The 20,861-nt window shown below is 48.1% G+C and overlaps 1 protein-coding gene across 1 annotated transcript; it reads left to right on the forward strand.

Moving 5' to 3' along the window:
* The first annotated feature begins 5,842 nt into the window (after positions 1–5,842).
* Positions 5,843–8,053, forward strand: EMP1 (epithelial membrane protein 1). The gene is made up of 4 exons (XM_086610358.1): positions 5,843–5,935; positions 6,876–6,978; positions 7,094–7,234; positions 7,831–8,053. The coding sequence occupies exons 1-4, from the start codon at positions 5,858–5,860 to the stop codon at positions 7,992–7,994; spliced, it is 486 nt and encodes a 161-aa protein (XP_086466484.1). The 5' UTR covers positions 5,843–5,857; the 3' UTR covers positions 7,995–8,053.
* The last annotated feature ends 12,808 nt before the right edge of the window (positions 8,054–20,861 follow it).

Here is a 20,861-nt window from a genome sequence, read left to right on the forward strand (position 1 = left end):
TAGTAACTACGTGATGGATACAAAATCACCATGCCACCAGAATACCACAGAGATCTTCAGATCTTTGTATCCTGGCAAATGACCCTGGGCACAATGGGTATTTGTGTTCATACCACACACGATGACAAGGCGTGCAGTTGTAGCACGGCTAAGGTGCGGTCAGGGCCTCAGCCCAGTCAAAAGGCAGATCTACAAATTCTGCAGAAGGCTGTATCTCAGCCCAAGGTTTCCCTTACTGGTAGCATCATGGCTGCATTGTTATTTGTAGGTTGGCTTTGCACTGAGGAATGCACCAGTGACAGAGGTGGCAGTTTGTGGCTGTCTCAAACAATATCAAACAGTTTTTATTTTCTGTCCTGTCCTCTCCAATTTTCCCCTTCCCTTCTGAGTGGCCTTGGCCCTGATTCGAACCACCAGTATTCCTGGTGTGACTCTGTGCTACCTCAGGCAGTGGCCAGGTTCACGTGCTTTCTCTAAATATTGGACCTCCTATTGCCACCGTCAGAGATAGCGTACTGAGTGAGACAGACCACTGGTCTGACTTAATACTGGATTCCTTATTTTTTGTGGTGGCAGCTCGGGAAGGCAGAATTTCTTTCATCTCAGTTGCTTTCCATTTATGGAGATTTTTGTTGAAATTCTGGCCAAAAGCATTTGCTTTTCCCTGAAATGCCATCTTTCTCTTGTTCAGAAATTGAATGTATTGAACTCAAGGGACTTCAGTTGAAAAACTGAGTTTTAGAGGAGTCAGAGGTCACCACGGTGCTCACAGGTGGTGCAATTTAGATGTCCCCTGCTCCCTGGACACTATAGGCTGCTATAGGCTATCAGCTGAGTTCTCCCCTTAGCCAGCATCTCTCACAGTACGCCTCACCAACTCACCCAGGAAGAGGCAGTCCCAAGCAGGAACCTTAGTTCAGAGAGGAGAACTGGAATGGAAGTCAGAGGAGCCACATCCCTTAAGAACACTTCAGATCTGAAATATTTCTGATTTATTTGAGGGTGCTCTGATTTTTCACCCCAAACAACCCGATCATTCCTGCAGAAACATCCTGTACACTTCTCCTCTACTCCTTTCACTGCAGTGCACTTTCTGCCAGATGCAAAGGATCACTATCTTATCTGGATTACCCTCTTGAGTGACCCACTCCCTATATTTGAGGAACTATACCATTGGCCTTTGTCCTATCTCTGAGTGGCACTTTGCATTCCATCCTGATCCTTAGCTAAGCAGCAAACCAAGGGCAAGGACTCACTTCTCCAGATTGTCCTCCAGATAGAAAGATCCAAAGCTCTTAAGTAGACAGAGGGGTGATATGGGTGGCTACTCTTTGCCTGCAAGAGAAGACTTTGTCTTAGTTTTTAATGGATAGTGCTTGCCTGCTTGAACTTGAACTAGGGTGCAGCAGAGCTACATGTTGTTCCCCAGCATGTCTACTCCTACATGGTAAGAGAAATAGTCTCTATGCAGATAAGAGTCTGTCGTACTTATTTGTAGGCTTTTTTGTGCTGAAGGCTGCTACAGTGATTGTTATGAATGGCTACTGTTGGTGTGGCTTGTTATTTCTTCTCATCCATCATCCCAGGAAAAGGAAACTCAGTTTGCTGTCATCAGTGCAAGATCTTCTCTTGACTCACACAGGCTGTTCAACAGGTGCATGACCTTCACTCCTTCTCCCCCACCAGCCTGTCCTACCTCCATAGTCATTCTACTCTCATGTCTCAGCTCTGTCTTTCTTGGCTTAACTGGAATCTCTCCTCTGGAAGGCGTGCCAGGAGCCTCAATGCAGGATTCACAACCTGGTTGCTCAACTGGTTCTTGAGAAGCAGTCCTAAAACTGACAGAGTGTCCTGAACACTTGCAGGGTTAAATAATTGTGGGTTTGGGAGCTTTGGGGTGAGTCAGTGGAAAAAACTGGCAGCTCTAGGAAGGCTAAGACTGACTCATAGCCCAAGAAGAGCCTGAGGAGCTCCAAATGCAGCTGCAGTTTAGATAGGGGAATGGAAGAAAAGGCATTTGCATGCCATCGTGTCCTGTTGCTGCAGCAACGGGACCCCACCTTGTAGCGGGGAAAGATGTCTCACCATTAACAAATGGAAAGAGTATCCTGTCAGTGATCAAAGCTCTGCCAGCTTCTCTGCCTAATGGGAGGAAAAGTCTGTGCCGTACCATCACAGACAGAGATGACTCTATTTCAATGCCGTTCACTCACCCACTGCTCCTTTGGGATTGTTCTCTAGTGTTTTATTTAAAAGGCAGGGAGAGATGAAGGAAGGGGAAAGCGAATGAATAGAGAGGGAGGCTTGTGCTTTAACTCACAAAGAATCAAAACTAAGCTGCGAGCGCATATCCCTGGGGGAGTTTGCATTTGATATCGTGTGTATTCAGGGAGAGGTGCTGACGTTCTCAGGAAGCAGGTGCACTGAAAGCACCTGAACTAACAGTGCTCTCAAGCAGTGCGAGAACAGGGCAGAAAAATCAAAGGGAATAAAGGATTCAGTTTTTTTCTTAGTGTATTGGTCAAAGTTCTGGGTGTGGAGTTTTTTTTCTTAACATTGAAAAGTAACATCTCTCATTTTAATTTCTGAGTACAAACAGAAGATGCATTTAAAAGGACTGTTCTAGTCCTTTAGGGTGTCACAAAAGTTTTAGACTTTCAAGTACAGGGCTTTTTTGAAGGTCCTCAAAAATAACCAGCAAATAACCTGCTGGATTAGTTTTTGAAGAGACCATGGAAAAATACATCCATCTAAGAAAGAAGAACATTTACCCACTGTTCAGTAAAAGCAAATTTCAGAGTGGGTAAATTTGCCACAATTTGGTGTATGCATATCAATACACTATGATGGCAAAAGCACTCGTTACAGTTTGTGTAAGAACCGAGGTAATCAGCAAAAAGGATGACAAGCAGTCAAAGGAATGGGAAGATTTGACTCAGAGGCTCTGTTCAAGGCACCTGCTGAAGGTATATAACTTAGTCATGGCAACAGCAATAGTTTTGCAGCTCAAGGTACAGTGGCGATACCCATATCAGTTGCCATCCATCATTTTGAAACCCTCGTTCCTTTTGAGGTCAATGGAAAGGAGGAGTTTAATGCTCAGGTCAGGTGTGTTCATGTGGTAGCCTGTATGTAGTATTGAGAACCTGGATTTTAGCAATGCCGAACTCATAAATGACTGTCACTACAGTCAGAGAGGAACTCCTAAGAAGGCTGTACTTTCTCCAAAATCATCACTAAGGGAGGTACAGTAACAAGAGAGGGCACAGTGACCAGGCCATCCAGAGAAATCAAGCCCTAGAGCATGAGATGTTTGCTAGGACACCTCGAAGCAGACAAGCAAGCCTGGCCCATGTTCAGCAAGCCAGGGGTAAACAACTCCAGAGAGCTCTCCCAGCTGAAGGAAACTTCACAGTGGACAAGTTCTTGCTGAGGAGATAGGACCAATCACTAAATCTAATGTGTCCTTCTAAGGAGTGGCCTCATTCCGGTGGGAGGAGGGACCTAACAGAGCTGGTTCCTTGAGATCCTGAACTCAAGGAATTCCTCCTGGTCATCAGCTAATGCTGAGCTGGACAAAGAGCCACTAATGGAGAAGCCTGCTTGCCTGCCCACAGTGGTTTGGGAAACTGTATCCAAAGCAGTGCGAGGAATAGCTGCAGCACTTTACGGGAATACACTCCCACACATGACCACAATGAGAGGAAAGACAGGAGTGGAGAAGGTGGAGTCACTGAGTAAAAAACCCAACATTTCATAGAATCATAGAATCATAGAATGGCATAGGCTGGAAGGGATCTTGGAGATCATCTAATCCAACCTCCCTGTCATGGGCAGGGACGCCGCTCAACTAGATCAGGCTACTCAAGGCTCCGTCCAACCTGGCCTTGAACACCTCCAGGAAGGGGGCATCCACAACTTCTCTGGGCAATTTATTCCAAAGTCTTACCGCCCTCGTACTGAAGAATTTCTTCCTAAGATCTAATCTAAATCTGTTCTCCTTCAACTTAAACCCATTTCCCCTTGTCCTATCAGTGGACACTCTTGTAAAAAGTCCCTCCCTCCCCAGCCTTCCTGTAGGTTCCCTTCAGGTATTGGAAGGCAGCTATTAGGTCCCCCCAAAGTCTTCTCTTTTCAAGGCTGAACAATCCCAGCTCCCGCAACCTGTCCTCGTAGCAGAGGTGCTCCAGCCCCTGGATCATCTTTGTGGCCCTCCTCTGAACACACTCCAACAAATCTATGTCTCTCTTATGGTGGGGACACCAGGGGTCTCACAAGAGCAGAGTAGAGGGGGAGAATCACCTCTCTTGACCTGCTGACCATGCTTCTCTTGATACATCCCAGGATGTGGTTGGCCTTCTGGGCCGCATGAGCGCACTGCCGGCTCATGTTGAGCTTCTCATCTATAAACACCCCCAAATCCTTCTCTTCAGGGCTACTCTCAACCCACTCTGTGCCCAGTTTGTATTCGTGCCTAGGATTGGTCCGACCCAGGTGAAGGACCTTGCATTTTGACTTGTTGAAGCTCATGCAGTTTGCACTGGCCCAATTTATGGGACTTTACAAAGCCTTTTGTTACAGTTTGCGTGAAAGACATCATAAAGTATAATAACTGTTTTGTTACCACACCCTGTACAAATGGTGACAGCATCAAACCTTACCTGAGTCACCTGGATCAAAATAACTTGACAGCCAACATTAATCACATACTTGATACTGCTCTTCAGTACCAGCACCACCAAGAGAAAGAGCAACGCAGCCCTGTGAAACCTCCTAGGAAGCAGCCTTTCGCTGGCCACAGAGTGGACCCAGTAAACTCTTGTGCCTGATTTCTGTGGCTATACTGCACGATTACTAATAAATGCCTGGGAGGAGGGGAAATATGCGCACTCACTTTGTGTGAATTGCCTGCACTCGCTCTCACAGCTTAGATTTGTTCCTTGCATTTTGCGTTTTCAGGGGAGAAGTCAGCAGCCCTGATGAACAGTGTCATGAGAGCTATCTAAAGCACATCTCCCTCCTTTTTCAATCACTTGTTCATCAATGACAGAGAATCTTACAAAAAGTAAAAGCTTGCAGAGCTTTTACAAACCAAAGAGGAATTTGCATGACAAGGGAATCTTATTGCAGTAATAAAGTGATCTGCATGCCTCAAGCTTTAAAAAGGAAACAGGCAGTTTTCACTGCAAACCTAAGCATCTTCCTCTGCCCCAGAACACCTCAGTGCGTTTCTGTTCTGGTTATTCTCCTCTTCACGTAATGAAGCAGGCCACTGAGTAGGGGTAGCCCCCCAGTCCACTCTCCACCACCGCTCAACACCTGGTGCACCCAGGAACACACAATCCTCCCCTCCACACCACCTGTCTGTGCCCCAGACCAGCTGGAGGAGGCTGTGCCATAAGAGGGAAAGGGAGAACAGGAAGAGAAAAATCTTTCTTGACCTCTGTGAATCCTGTGGGCAAAAACTCATTTTCCTGGAGTGTAGGCCTGGAGTATGTTATTTTTACTTTACATAACCACACACCAATTTAAGCAACCTGTGTATATACTCAGGCTGTTTTAAAAATACCCCCAAGCTAACTACCCCTGCTCTATACCTCCTCCCAAACTGGTTCCTTTACCTGCAGGTTTTCTTTAACCTCTTGAGCAACTCCCTCGCAGATTTTGACAAAGGTCTTATGTTTTTCTGTGACTATGTGGTTCAAGAATGGATCTAAGATCAACCTGTTTACTCACATGTAAATAAAGCTTATAGTAATGCTATTCTTTGATTCAGCCCTTCCCTTCACCTCCTCCCTCCGTTCTTGTTCTCCTCCAGAGCTCTCTGTATCAGTGACACCACCCGACGGGACCCAAGATGTTGGTGCTACTGGCTGGTATATTTGTGGTTCACATCGCCACTGTCATCATGCTCTTTGTCTCCACCATTGCCAACGTAAGTAGAGGCCACCCTGGCTGAGACACGGCTGTCGCCTTCCGCAGCAGTAGCCAGCCCTTTACACGGCTGGTGGGGGGGGTCAGGCAGGTGGGTGTTCCGATCTGTGGGTGAGGGACCCCTGCTCACCGCCCTGACTGAACATGGAGCAGTGATGGGTGTTCTCTGGCAGCAGGAAGGGTGGTACAGGAGGCAGCCTCTGCCTGCCACCCGTCGCTCCCAAATCCCAGAGCCAGCAGCACCTCCACACTCCTCACCCAAGGGAGCGCAAGGAGGAGCCGGGGAGGGCAGCAGACGACAGCTCTGAAGCGGCATTTATCATCCCGTCTGTCAGCCAGGCTGCCGCACGGCTGGGCGCTCCCCCGTGCCTCCGTTTTGACGGCAGGAGCCCGCTGCCGGGGGCTGGGGGGGGCTGGAGCGGCCGCTCCTGACGGACAGCCCAAACAAAGGGGGGGCGGCCGGGAACCGCCCCCGCCCCGCGCCCCCGCGGCCGCCAGGGAAACCCGGGCCGGGGGCGACCCCTGGCGGCTGCGCGGGGGGTGGTGGTGGTGTGGGGTGGCGAGGCCGGGGTCTGCCCGCGCCCCCTGCACCTCGCTGGGGCGGATTTCGGGGCCCTTCGCACCCGCCCCGGAGGTTTGCTGGCCCCGCCGTGCCCTCGTTCCGCCTGGCACAGGGAGAGGGTGACCTGAGCCATTTGCCCCCTGATCATGTTAACAGTCTTCCCTGGTGTTTTTCCTGGAGCAAATGCCTCCCGGCTTTGGAAGCTTGCATCATCTCCCACCGACTTTGGCTGCTCATCTGCTACCAACACGTGCTGCCTTTTTCGTCTCTCTGTCTCGTGGCACTTGGCGTACTGTCGCTCCCCTTACAGCTGAGCCTGACAACTGGCCAGAAAAGCAATACGTTACCCCCGTGACGTGACTGTTTCTTCCTGTTTCAGGTTTGGATGGTGGGTTCTTCCACCTTTGGGACGGCCTCATCAGGACTATGGCTGCTCTGCAACCAGACCTGTGAGCAGCTGGCGGTCAGCAGTAGCAATGAGGGTGAGTTGCACCTGCATTTTCATTGTGGCAATGAAAATGTTGGTGCACAATACCAAGGCCTGGCACCTACCAAGGAATCCTGACCTTCTCAAATCTATTCCCTATGTGTTCACAGCTTCCCTCAAAGCTGTGCAAGCCTTTATGGTCCTCTCAATCATCTTCTCCGTCATCGCGCTCATCATGTTCATTGTCCAGCTGTTCACCCTGGAGAAAGGCAAACGTTTCTACATCACTGGAGCCATCATGCTGGTTTGCTGTAAGTATGCATGTCTTGCAGTGGCTTTGCATGCGTCCCGCGGCCTCTGCAATCGCAAGTAGTTGCACGTATTGGCCATGCACAGCCATCAGGGGAAGTTGTCAGCCAGCTAAATATTTCCAGTGGTCCATTTCTTTGACAAAGCACTGAGGAATTGGAAAGTGGTGTTGTTTTTTTTTTCACTGTATATAATGAAAATATTTCCAAATTTTCATTAGAAAAGCCCAACGGGTTTTGCAACATACCTTTGAAAGACCACAAAAAGGATTCGAGTATTTCGAGGGGCAGGGAAATAAACAGACCGCTACTGCTCATGGGATTAAACACATAACACCAAACCGTCTGCAGATCTCGTTACTGATTTCTTCGTAACAAAGCTTTATTCCCCATGGCACCCACTGAACAAGCCCAGAGTGTCTTATGTCATGTCTGCAAGAGAAATCCTCCATAAGTAAGCCTAATGGGCAGCAACCCCTCTCTAACATGGCACAAGACATGTATTACAATCTCAGGGGACAACACTACTTCATTACTGCAGCAATGCTGGTTTCTATGCATTTTCCAACTCTTTTTCTTTTCCCTCTTCCTTCCCACAGGGGTGTGCATTCTGATTGGAGTCTCCATTTACACAGCTCGATTCACCGGCAGAATGTCCGAGGCCACAACTTCTCACCACGGCTACTGCTTCATATTGGCTTGGATCTGCTTTTGCTTCAGTTTCATCATCGGCATCCTCTACCTTGTTCTTAGGAAAAAATAAGGCTGATGGGAGTCTAGGGGAGAGGGTTGGCTACTGGGAATTGGGAAGAATTGCTCTGCTGAGAGAACTGTTGGGCCAATAGACAGAAACAGCCACCATCATCACCACTGCCACCACCACAGAAAAATCACTAACAAAGCTAGAATCCTCAGAAACTCCTTCACCAAAGAGAGGGAGACACAGCTCCAACTGATCTAGCACTCCTGGGGCTGTTGCACCAGAAATCTGCAAGTGACCCAGACAGCTCTTCTCCTTTTCTGCAAAATCATGTCATACCTTCACAAAGCTTCAAGTTCAGCAGCGATGATTGAAGGGCACCACAAAAACAAGGGCGACATCTTTTTCCCTTCCTAGAGCCCTTCTCACTTACCTTTCAGTGTGCCTTGTGAGTTGGGCAGTGAGGCTTACGACCCCTTTTTTTGTCCATTGAAACAAACGGGATGGGACTTTTGTTACATTTTTAGATATATATATACACACACACATATATATGCACATATGTGAAAGTTAAAGACATTAAACTGAAAAGCAACCCAACAGAAATCAGATTAAATTCATATTAAAATATCTGCAGGAATAAGGCAGTAAATTTTTTTGCTGTTCTGTTTACTATTTGACATTCTCATGGTTGAATTGGATATGGGTAGGAAGGGAAAATATACAGGCATGGATGATGCAGAGAGAGAGAGACAGAGAGAGAAAGTGTGGGGGTGAAGATACACAGGGGTTCCAAATTACAGAGGATGCAGTTGCTAAATGATGCAGATGTAGGGAGGGAATCATTTAGGTGTGTGTCTACACGAAAATGTTCTGTTCAGCCCCAGAACACGGTAACAGCACTGCAACATCGCAGATCTTTAGTGAGACAAGCCCTTATCTATAGGCAGGGTTTTTTCCCACATCGTCACCCAGGACACGGTATTAATTGAGAGCCTTGCTTTGTGACACAGCTCATCTCAAAGGCAGCCGATACTGGTTAGCAGAGGAAGTGTATTCCCTAATGAGAGATTTGGAAAGATGAGGCAGGGCTTGTGAGTTCTGCTCCTTGCTGCACAACCTTAGGCCAGTCACTTAACCTGGTGCTTTTCCATCTGCCAAATTCTTCCGTAAAACGATACCTACCTCCCAGGGTTGCTAAGAGATTCCTAGTCCACTCTGTAATACAAGGTCCCCATGTGAAAGGCTGGCATGGGAAAGTAAGGTGTTAGTACTACTGCAACCCACAAATTTCTGTCAGTTCGAAGAATCTCAGTCACAAGTGGCATTTATAAGGGACAAGAGGTCAAAACTTCCTGTGACTCCATCCACAACTAAAAGGCAGAGAGTACCAAAAACCACACAGCTGCAGATTGTGCATGGATGCTATTTACCTCTCTCTCTCCTTCTCTCTCTTTCTGTTTTCTTATGTAGACTTTTATCAGTTTGGTGGATATATTCTAGTACTGTATGTTGCTGTTTCATTAACAAAGGCTATTTCATATATAGTCATTGTAAATATTTTTAAATGCATATTTTTAACTTTGAGGGTATAAAAATAAAATCTGATTCCCTTTATTATAAAGAGTTTTGCTTTTTTCTTTTTTTTTTATTAGTTTCAGACATTTGTTAAGAGAAGCAGTGGCAGTTCCCACTGAGTTGGAGAACAATCATGTTCTCTTGCTTACCAGTATATTAAATTTTCTGTTCTGGAGGGGAGGAGGAAGCAGAACAACTCTCAGAGCTCCTGCTTCAGGCTCCCTGCAAGCTCAAGCAGACAGTGTGAGCAGTGGTAACGCTCAGTCCTGGAGCCAAGCTTTGCTTCACACCTAGGAGAGCTGGAAATGTGCTTTCTCGCTCTGGCAGAATCCCATCTCTGTGGAAGCTGGTGCCTAAGGTTCTGCAGGATTTATTATGTCTTAGACCAACTCTCAGCACAAACAAGTTCCAGAGCAAAATCATCGAGGTGTTTGCCTGGGCCATTTGACTTGGTATAGCTGTTGCCTCCCTAGAGTTGTCTGGCCAAACACCTCAGCAGCTCTAAAGTTTGAGCAAAAAGTCCAAAGCCTAGGACACAGGCAGATCTCAGCAAACTTGGGGCACAATCCTGTGAGCCTTACCTCAGTAAGGTCTAGTGTGAATCGGTCTGCTGGGTAGGAAATTTTTCTTTATCAATTAATCCACGTTAGGGAGAGCTAAGTCACATGCTAATTGAGGGCAGAACCCTAACATAAATCTTTAGGAGCTGAAGTTTCACCAGAGAAGGACCTCATACTCATCAGGATGTGGGAAGGTTCACAGTGTGCGATGGGTGGACACCTGTCTCGGTCTCAGGAGGTTCCAGGAGTCCTGCTGTGCCTTATCTTCCTGGCAGCGCAGGGGTAACCAAGACCCATCAGGCACTGGAGAAAAGGCTCCTCTGGCTACAAGCTGACACTGGCAGGTAAGACAAGAGACAGCGGCTGAGGTGGGAATACTGGGGGATGCTAGACAGGGAGCTTTACGGGGGCACGCCCACTGCTAGGCTGGTATCTGCATCCTGTTTCTAGCATGGCACAGATTACAGAATCATAGAATGGTTTGGGTTGGAAGAGACCTTAAGGATGATATAGTTCCAACCCCTCTCCCATGAGCAGGGACATTCCACTAGATCAGGTTGCTCAAAGCCTCATCCAACCTGGCCTTGAACAGTTCCAGGGATGGGGCATCCACAACTTCTCCGGGCAACCAGTTCCAGTGCCTCACCACCCTCATTGTAAAAAATTTCCTCCTTATATCTAATCTAAATCTAGATCATATGAGACAAAAGGATACCTGACAGAACAACAAAGCAATCCCAGCTCTTTTGAGATGCCCAGGACAGGTCACAGGCAATGGTCTCAACTTTTGAACAATGGTCTCCAACAACCTTTGCCTCACCACGAAGTGTTGTCATTGGCAGCTCAGCAAGGATCTGAAGGCTGCTGGACACTCTGGGCAGCTTGGTTTGCCTGAAAACCACTTGGGCTTTTAGAGGATCAGTGCCCTAATCTACAGTTGGAAAAAATCACTGGATCTTCTGGTATCCAGCAAACGTAGTTGATCTAGTCTCTGAAGTATAACCCATTCCAAATGAGACAGTCTGCTCCACACCTGGCCGGTCCCATCACCATCTTCTAAGTCCTGTTACATGAGGGACTGGCAGGCAGGGAATTACACTGAGCACGAGCAGGACAGAGGAGCAGATGCCAACAAAGATGAATCAATTACAAAACAGAAGGAAGCAGAAAAGGATAGAGGGAAATGGCACTATTGGTTGTGTCCTATGATGGGTTTTTGCTCAAAAATCATCTTCAAGACAGCGTGAAGGGATACTGGCCCAGTGCCACACAGACGGTGAGACACAAAGTCATGGCACTCCTGCAAGAGCCGTTACAGGGATTTCAGAGACCAAGTTGCACAAGGACCAGGATCAAAACTGACTCTGCTACTTTACAGAAGAGTCTTTGCACCAGGAAGAGAAGCCTTTGGAAGAGGAGGAGCTGAGAAACAAAATGATTCCGATGCCTGCAACTCCACTGCAGAGCAAATGAAGGATTTCCCCTCCCTGGGTCCTTTTTCTGCAGGTCATAGTGCAGGGAGGAAGGGATTTTCCATAGACAAACAACTGACTAATTCAGGGCATTTGACTGCAGTAAAACAGATGCAGGAAGCACTAAAAATGAGGGACAGTCAAGGGGGCAAGGGCAAGAGACATTCTTGCTCTGACCAGAGAGTCGAGCTATGCAGGCTGGGAAGAAGCAGTACAATAACTGCTCACACTGATAGGTTTGAAATTACCTGTACATGCTGATGGGAGTGTTGCAAAAGGTGCTGCAGACAGCTCAAGGGTGAGCCCTGCTCTGTGAATGGCAGAAGCCAAAACTGGCCAAGCGAAGTAACTGACCCCTGGGCTGATCAAGGAGTGATGACAGCTCTGCAAACACCAGGGCAGCAGCACCATTACAGAATACAGCTGCCTACCAGCACACCCAGAGCAGGAGAATGGCTTGATTCCCTTGCAGCAAGGACGACAGAAAAAAATCAAACCACCACCACCACTAAAAAAAACCAAAAAAAAAACAACAAACAAGTGTGCAAGGAATAGGAGATCATGGGAAGCATAAAAGATGATGCTAGGAGTGATGTAAAAGATTATGGGTCACTTCCAGCACTGGAGAAACTCTCCACTGCTGGCATCCAGGGGCAGTTAGACCAAGAGTCATTTAACAGAGGAAAGTAAGGCAAAATCAGCATGAAATATTATCCCACTCAAAACGTATCCAATCCAGGAGGCAGCCCAGAAATATATGCTGCAGTTGTACTAGTTCTCTTTAGAAGGTTGCCTAATCTTGTGATTATTTACGCTTGCAGCTCTGCCTGCTCAGGTAATAAGAACAGTCAGGGCACCAGTTCTGGATTGCTGGAGGAACTGGGGAGGAATCTTAATCCCAGACTCTCTGTTCCTGCATTGCACAGTTGGTGAGGTGCATCTCTGCACCTCTGCTCAGCTCTCCTGATGCTGTCAGAGCCATGGTATTGGATTAGAAACTCCAGCGATCTGATTTCATAGATTTCATAGATTTCTAGGTTGGAAAAGACCTTAGAGATCATCGAGTCCAACCATCCCTAATCCCCATTAAACCATATCCTCAAGTAGATCATCCACCCTATTCTTAAACACATCCAGGGATGGGGACTCAACCACCTCCCTGGGCAGCCTATTCCAGTGGCTGACAACCCTTTCAGAGAAGAAATACTTTCTAACATCCAACCTGAATCTCCCCTGACTAAGCTTATGCCCATTTCCTCTTGTTCTATCACCCATCACTAATGTAAAGAGTCCTTCCCCCACCTCCCCACCATCTTTTCTCAAGTATTTATAGGCCGTAATCAGGTCTCCCCTCAGCCTCCTCTTCTCCAGGCTAAACAGCCCCAACTCCCTCAGCCTCTCCTCATAAGTTTTATTTTCCAGCCCCTTGACCAGTTTGGTCGCCCTTCTTTGGACTCGCTCCAGGAGCTCAATATCTCTCTTAAAGCGAGGGGCCCAAAACTGGACACAATATTCCAGGTGCGGCCTCACCAGTGCCGAGTACAGGGGCAGGATCACTTCCCTGCTCCTGCTGGTCACACTATTCTTGATACACGCCAGTATCCCATTGGCCTTTTTGGCCACCTGGGCACACTGCTGGCTCATATCAAGCCGGTAGTCAACCAACACCCCCAGGTCCTTCTCCGCCAGGCAGCTCTCCAGCCACTCTTCCCCGAGCCTATAGCGATGCTTGGGGTTTTTACACCCCAAGTGAAGGACTCTGCACTTGACCTTATTAAAGCTCATGCCATTGGCCTCAGCCCAACGATCCAGTCTGTTCAAATCCCTTTGAAGGGCCTCCCTACCCTCGAGCAGATCGACACAGCCTCCCAGCTTGGTGTCGTCCGCAAATTTACTGAGGGTACATTCAATCCCCTCATCCAGGTCATTGATAAAGATGTTAAACAGAACTGGACCCAGCACTGAGCCCTGGGGAACCCCACTGGTGACCGGCCTCCAGCCGGATTTGGCCCCATTTACCACCGCTCTTTGGGCCCGGCCGTCCAGCCAGTTTTTAACCCAAAGGAGGGTGTGCCTATCCAGGCCAGCAGTTATCAGTTTCTCAACCAGAACACTATGAGAAACTGTATCAAAGGCTTTACTGAGGTCTAGGAAAACTACATCCACAGCCCTTCCCTCGTCAACTAGGCGGGTCACCCTGTCATAGAAGGTGATCAGGTTTGATTGGCAAGACCTGCCTTTCATAAACCCATGTTGACTGGGCCTGATCACCCGTTTAACCTGTATGTGCTCATTAATAGCACTCAAGATAACCTGTTCCATGACTTTGCCCGTCACCGAGGTCAAACTGACAGGCCTGTAGTTCCCCGGATCCTCCTTCCGCCCTTTTTTGTAAATGGGGTAACATCCGCCAGCCTCCAGTCCAGCAGAACTTCCCCAGTGAGCCAAGACTGCCCAAAGATAATGGACAGGGGTTTGGCAATGACATCCGCCAGCTCTCTCAGGACTCTTGGGTGGATACCATCAGGCCCCATAGATTTGTGGGCATCCAGCCGAAGGAGCAGATCCTTGACCCGTTCCTCTTGGATCACAGGAGCTTCAATTTGCTCTCCCTCCCTGCTCTCAGACACCGAAGGCCAGCTCACCTGGGAACTACTAACCTTATTATTAAAGACTGAGGCAAAGAAGGCATTAATGACCTCAGCCTTGTCCTCATCCCTAGTGACTAACGTACCCCCTGAGTCCAGTAGGGGCTGGAGGTGATCCTTAGCCCTCCTTTTGTTATTAATATATTTATAGAAAGACTTTTTGTTGTCCCTTACGGAGCTGGCTAGTCTAAGTTCCAATTGGGCTTTTGCCCCCCTGATTATCTCCCTACATGCCCTAACTTCCTCCCTGTATTGATTCCTGGATGCCTGCCCATTCTTCCAAGACTTATAGACATCCCTTTTTCTTTTGAGATGTTCCCAAATCTCCTTTGTCATCCAAGCTGGTTTTCTACCCCGGCGGCTCGACTTCCGGCACACAGGGACAGCTCGCTCCTGTGCCTCCAGAATTTCCTTTTTGAATAGTAACCATCCCTCCTGTGCCCCCTTACCCTTGAGAGCTGTCTCCCATTGGACTTTGTTAATCAGACTTCTAAACAGCCCAAAGTCAGCTCTCCCAAAGTCCAGCTTGGCCGTTTTAGTGTTCCCCCTTCTAACTTCCCCTAGAATTGAGAATTCTATTATCTCGTGGTCACTATGCCCCAGGCGTCCTCCAACCTTCACATCTCCCACAAGACCTTCTCTGTTCAAAAACAGCAGGTCTAGGGGAGCACCTTCTCTAGTCGGTTCACTGACCAGTTGTGATAGGAAGTTGTCCTCCACACTCTGCAGAAACCGCCTAGACTGTTTCCTAACTGCCATGTTATACTTCCAACAAACATCAGGTAGGTTAAAGTCACCCATAAGGACAAGGGCTAGTGAGCGCGAGACTTCCCCCAGTTGTTTAAAGAATAGCTCATCAGTTTCACTGTCCTGACACGGTGGCCTGTAGCAGATTCCACTACAATATCCGCCTTCATAGGCCCCCCTTTGATTTTCACCCACAGACATTCTACTACGTCATCCCCAACATTTAACTCTAAACAGTTTAGACCTTCCCTTACATACAGGGCAACCCCACCACCCCTTCTACCTCTCCTATCCCTCCTGAAGAGTTTGTAGCCATCCATGGTAGCACTCCAGTTATACGAGTCATCCCACCATGTTTCAGTGATGGCAACTATATCATAGTTTCCCCGGATAACAAGAGCTTCCAGTTCCTCTTGTTTATTGCCCATACTGCGTGCGTTCGTATAGAAGCACGTAAGTTGGGCTTTCGACCCCACTGCACCCCTAGGGGGGGAAGTTTTATTACCTGAGCTGTTATTTTTGGGATTCTCTTTTACCTCTGGGCAACTTGTGTGTTGCTCCTGACTACATATATCACCCCCTACTATCACTGAGGCAGCAGGCCGAAGGCACCTGCCTACACTCCCTTCATCAGACAATGGAGGGCCGTCCTCGGTTGTTAATCCTCTAAGTCTGACAATACCCACCACCCCCTTCACATCTAGTTTAAAGCCCTGTTGATGATCCCAGCTAGTTCTGTAGCGAGCAGCCTTTTCCCCCGTGGAGACAAACCCGCCTCATCCCTAGATAGAAGATCTGGCATTAAGGTCAGTCCGGTAAAAGAAGCCTAGGTTGTTTTCCTCACACCACTTTTGTAGCCAATTATTTAAATCCTCGATCTTTGTTTTCCATCCCGTGTCATGTCCCAGAGTCGGTATGATAGAAGAGAATATTACTTGGGCCCCCGATCCCTTCAACATTCTTCCCAAAACCCTGAGATCTTTCTTAATAGTCCAGATGTTTCTTTTCCTAATGTCATCCATACCAACTTGGAAAATAAGAAGAGGGTAGTAATCGGTGGGCCTGACTATAGATGGGAGTTTTTTTATCACGTCCCTAATTGTCGCCCCACGAAGGGAGCAGACCTCCCTATGTAAAGGGTCAGGTCTACAAATCTGGCTCTCCACACCCCTCAAAAGGGAGTCTCCTAAAACAATCACCCGCCTTTTCTTCATAACTGAGGATGTCTTGATGATATGTGTGGTCCTAGGGAAGGATACTAGCGTGTGTGATGAATGATGACAAATCTCATGTTGCACAATTGACCCAAAGTATGTGGGTATCTTGTATAAATATACACCTTGTCATCTGTTACAGTGTTTAAGAAACTCGATTGCCTTTCTGCTCAACCTAGCGAGGAAGGCTGTAGCTGGCAGCCCTCCTCCATTACGCCCCCTCTCAAGCTCCTCATGTGGACCAGGCTAGCCAGGGACCAGAGAGGTCAAGCCATTGAGTGAGAGGCCTCCAGCTGGCATCTTCCCAAAAGCAAGAACAGGAGGCATGCTCCTCAGCAGAGATTTATGAGAACCCAAGATGCTTCATCCAGTCTCCTAGGCTAATCTCAGTATCAGGATTAGGGGCAACAGAGGTGGATCTATCTTCAGTGAGGTCTAGGGGAAGATGCAGTGCCGTGGAGCTCTGCCTTGTGAGTATGGTCACTCTCATACAGATGACCTGGAGAGCATAAGGCAGTTAGAGGTGCTAAAGGAAGGGGTATTGGGGGTGCTCCTGCCTGTCTCCACCTCCCAGAGAAATCTGCAGGTGGATAGAAGCCTGACTTTTGGGGTTCACAGGTGGATGTGATTTTTTTTCCCTTGAGTTTCGTGGGCCATCATAGATGATTTCTTCCTCTGGAAGCAACTCCCAGAATAAAAGGTTCATTTCATTCATATGCTCACTGTAGAGCTTTTTAGGCCTTGCTGTGATGATAACATGCAGCTGAGGGGACTGAGATGTAACTCAATGAGTGAAAGCACTTCCTAGGGCTTTGGGAGGGCAAGGGGACATGTGGTTCTAAGAGGCAGGGGAATACCAACTGAATCAGACAGTATCTTGTTATCAGTCCCCAAGACCACACATACATAAACACACCAGGGCAGCTTGGCCAAGCAAAGAAAAGGTGGTGCCATAGGCATGGCCTGTGAAATTGAGGATCAGCATGCAGAGATGAAGAGTGGAGCTGGAAAAGAGTCTTCCATGTGCTGCTCACACTGCAGCCATGGCAGATCCTCACCATCCTCCCGGACAATGCAGGGTTCTCTAGGAGCTGCTAATAGCCTGTGAATCCTTCTGATGTCTGTAAAAGCTGAGGCTGCTTTTGGGAGCACAGTTAGCAGCTCCCAGGATTGGGACCAATGCTCTCACCGTTTTTGTTTACAGGTTCAGGGAGGTAACAGACAGCCACAGCACACTTGGAATATATATTTTTAGGGGGATCTGTTTCTAAATGGCATTCTGAAGCACGGGTTGCTTCATGTGCATCACATGGAGGATGTACAACCATGCAGCACAGCAAGAAGCTTTGTGGCAAAGAAAACAGAACCCCTGCACTTTGCATCCCAGCTCTGGAAAGGGCTTGCAGGCTTTGCAGGACAGCCAGGGTGTGGGGAGGGGGAGGCAGAGGTGAGAGGCAGAAGTGAAGTACTCAGGACCATTGCAGAAGGAAGCAGCATGGGCACTATCTAGCCAAGAGGGTGGACTGGCAGTAAGTCATCAGATGCTGTGCAGGAATGGGGCAGCACAAAGAAATGAGGGATCAGATGTATGGACAGGAGAGAGAAAGAGATGGACAGGAAGATCAAACACCGCAGAAGACCTGAAGGCTATCGTGACACTAGTGGCTTGAGGGAAGGACAAGCAGTTCAGTGAGGAGGTGTACAGAATTTGGGACACCTGAGACCACTATAATCGTCTACCAAGCAGACAGACCCTGATCAGTCAATAGGATCGATTCCCCAAGGCTCATGTGCACAATTCTGCTGAAAACTGGGGCGAACAATTTTAAACTGTCCACCACTCAAGACCCACCTATGCCCTATCAACCCCTCGATGGCTGAAGACCTCGGTCCCCTGCGTTGTCACTAGAGGTCAGTGCAAGCCCAGCAAAAGCTTCTGCTGAATATATCTTACGATCTTAGGCTTTGAGGCATGGGAATCCCCAGCCAGGGACAGTGCTGCTTTATCATAGCGCAATTCAGGAATGGGAGCGTGCCGCAGCCTCGCTCAGCAGCCTTCAGACAGGCTCCCCACTAGCCTGTGGCAAGTCAGCTAGAAAAAGAACAGTACAGGTACAGTCCCTTAGTACCTCCACAATTCCTGCTTCAGGGGGAGACCCTTTCCAACCAGCTCACCTTCACTCCCAGCGGATCTCAACAAAACAGTGTCTTTTCTTAGTTTACCAAAGAGCAAGCCTCAGGTTCCTAAAGACTGACTGCAGCAGGCCAGTAGCTAAATCTGTGTTAAGGTAACCAGCTTTCAGAAGTGTGGTTTTAATACTGATGAGTTGCCAGTGAAATCTGTGGGAGATGCAGAGGTCCAGCAATTTAAGTATCTCATTTCAAACACCCAAGCCAGAAAACCTGAACACAGATACCCAGTAGAGAGCTTGAAACCCCACAGCAGGGAGGCAGAGAAATCAGGGAAGTCATTGGGTTTTTTGCCACGTGTCTACCAGAAGATTTGCAATGACCTTGCTGCAATAAAGGCAAAGTTTGTATTTGCAGTACAGTTAATCTGGTGGTCCCTGCTGTATAATTGCATGCCCATAGAGAGGCACGACTGCTTTCTTGCTGGGGAAAAGGGAATCATGGGGTGGAAGTGTGGTAGAGCCTGAACAACAGGAGCCAGATGAAGCTGAGCATAGGAGAAGGTGAGTTTTTCCATTCAAATTCAGAGGATTCTGTGAATTATAAAGCATTTGCTCCAGTCATCAAAGCTCTGACAGAGGTGAAAGAGGTCCAGGAAAAGACTGTGGCTTTGGGTACTTCTGGGAGCTTCTGTGGCACTTTGGACAAGTATCTCCTTTTGCCCCCTCAGCCTAACCTCTCAGGTGCTGAAGAGGATTCCCCCTTTTCCCTCCAGGCATTTGCACCCTTGGCACACATCTCCCTCAGCTGTCACCTCCCAGGCTGCCTCCATAGCAGTGGGAAATCAGAGGGGACCTGCCAGGCTCTTTCTGCAATGCATTGCACTTAGGATAAGGAAAAGGGAAAGGTTGTGGGCATAGCAGGCAGTTCAGCAGAGATCTGGGGGGCGGGACGGATCCAGCTACCCCATAGCCTTCACCCATGCCTCCCCAGCAGCAGAAGGGTCTGAGGGCAAGGAGGGAACATCCTGCCTGTCCCAGGCAGGAGGAGGGGATCAGCTGTTTAGGTCATGCTTGCTGCGTGCCAACACAGGTAAAGTTGGTAGTCTGCTTACCCCTCACCACCTGCCCAGCTGCTGTCCTGGGCAGCCACCTGCAGCAGTAAGTGGTGAAACGAGACAGGCCTCCAAGGAGAATCTTTCCATATGACTTTCACAATATGACTAGCAAACAAGGGCATTCGGGTCAAGGTTGATAAACCCTCAAGCAGATATTGGTCATGAAGAACCAAGCACAGTCACATCCAGATCCAGCGTGGTTCAGAACAGAACTGGTGCAGCACCAGGAGTGAGACTGGGTGGACTCATAGTGCCAATGGAGCAGTCACTGCACACTGGCCCTTATGAACATCCACATTCAGATGATTATGGCTTTGACACATACTAAGCACCAGTGCTGAAATTCTCCCATGCTGGGTCTCTGTGTCCCATTTTATTTTTCCACTCACAGAGAAAAAACACAGATTTTTGCACTATCTGCTTCTAAGGCAAAGCTTAATGAAAAGCAGATGCTTCCTACCATGACTCTTTCCTTTTATCTTTTCCTAGATGACTTCTACTCTCTCCCTGCTGTGGAGATGGAAGCAAAACTTGGCAGAGCAGCAAGCTGGGAATCATGCGGGAGCCCTTTATTGCCCGGGGTAAAATCAATGCCACTTAGGCCAATACATATGCTGTAGATAAAAGCACTACTTCCTCAGAGAATCCATGGTCAGGAAAGTTAGCCCATTCCTGACTTTCTAACCATTCTGGCTGTATTGCACAGGTCTCCAAATACCAGCAAAGCTTTTGTTCCATAGTAGAGTCAGATCTAGTTGCAACTGAGGTGGAAAACACTGCACAGCCACACGTGTCATGCCCGGTGGAGCTAAGAGAACAAATTCACATCCCTATATTGTAACCTCACCTATTTCCCCAGGATCGTTGATCTTAATGGGATCCAAGCAAAATGGAGCTCTTCTTTCATCAAAGTGTTCTTTCTTTGAGAAGGTGCAATGAATAGGAAGTCACAGACCCTGAGCTCTTGCTTCTCATTTCTTTCACTGTTTGGGATTGCTCTAACAGCATTCTTCATATGCATGGATTCATCTCAACTTTCATAGTTTCACATACCCTGTTTTTACAAAGGTTGAGCGCATGGCTGCAAAGTCACCTCTAGCAGGTCTGGGAAGACAGATTTCTAGTATGAGGGAGAGATATTACCTCTGTCTTCTGGATCTACCAAAACCTTACGCCTGACTGTTCCTGATATGCAAAACAAGGCTACTATCTACATTCCCACCTTCAAGACCGCCAGATTAACAAGCACAGTGTAAGTGCCACTTGTCATTATTTAACCAAAAGCACCCTTCTCCTGATCTGATCCCCAGCCCTCCCAATGGTGGGCTGGTTGACACATGCCATGTCACCCCCCAACACATTGCTTCCTTGGGGACTGCTGCCTTCTTGCACTCCAGTGCTGCCACCTTCTAGAGCTCCCACAGGTGCTCAAAAGGCGAATGTCTCAGCTTTAATCCTCAAAGC

Source organism: Tauraco erythrolophus, chromosome 4 (assembly GCF_009769465.1).
Source record: "Tauraco erythrolophus isolate bTauEry1 chromosome 4, bTauEry1.pri, whole genome shotgun sequence".
Lineage (NCBI taxonomy): Eukaryota > Metazoa > Chordata > Aves > Musophagiformes > Musophagidae > Tauraco > Tauraco erythrolophus.

Coding starts and splice junctions, on each gene's coding strand:
- EMP1 (XM_086610358.1), top strand. CDS start 5,858: ATGTTGGTGCTACTGGCTGGTATATTTGTGGTTCACATCGCCACTGTC. Junction 5,936..6,875: donor TTGTCTCCACCATTGCCAAC/GTAAGTAGAGGC, acceptor TTCCTGTTTCAG/GTTTGGATGGTGGGTTCTTC. Junction 7,235..7,830: donor AGCCATCATGCTGGTTTGCT/GTAAGTATGCAT, acceptor TCCTTCCCACAG/GGGTGTGCATTCTGATTGGA.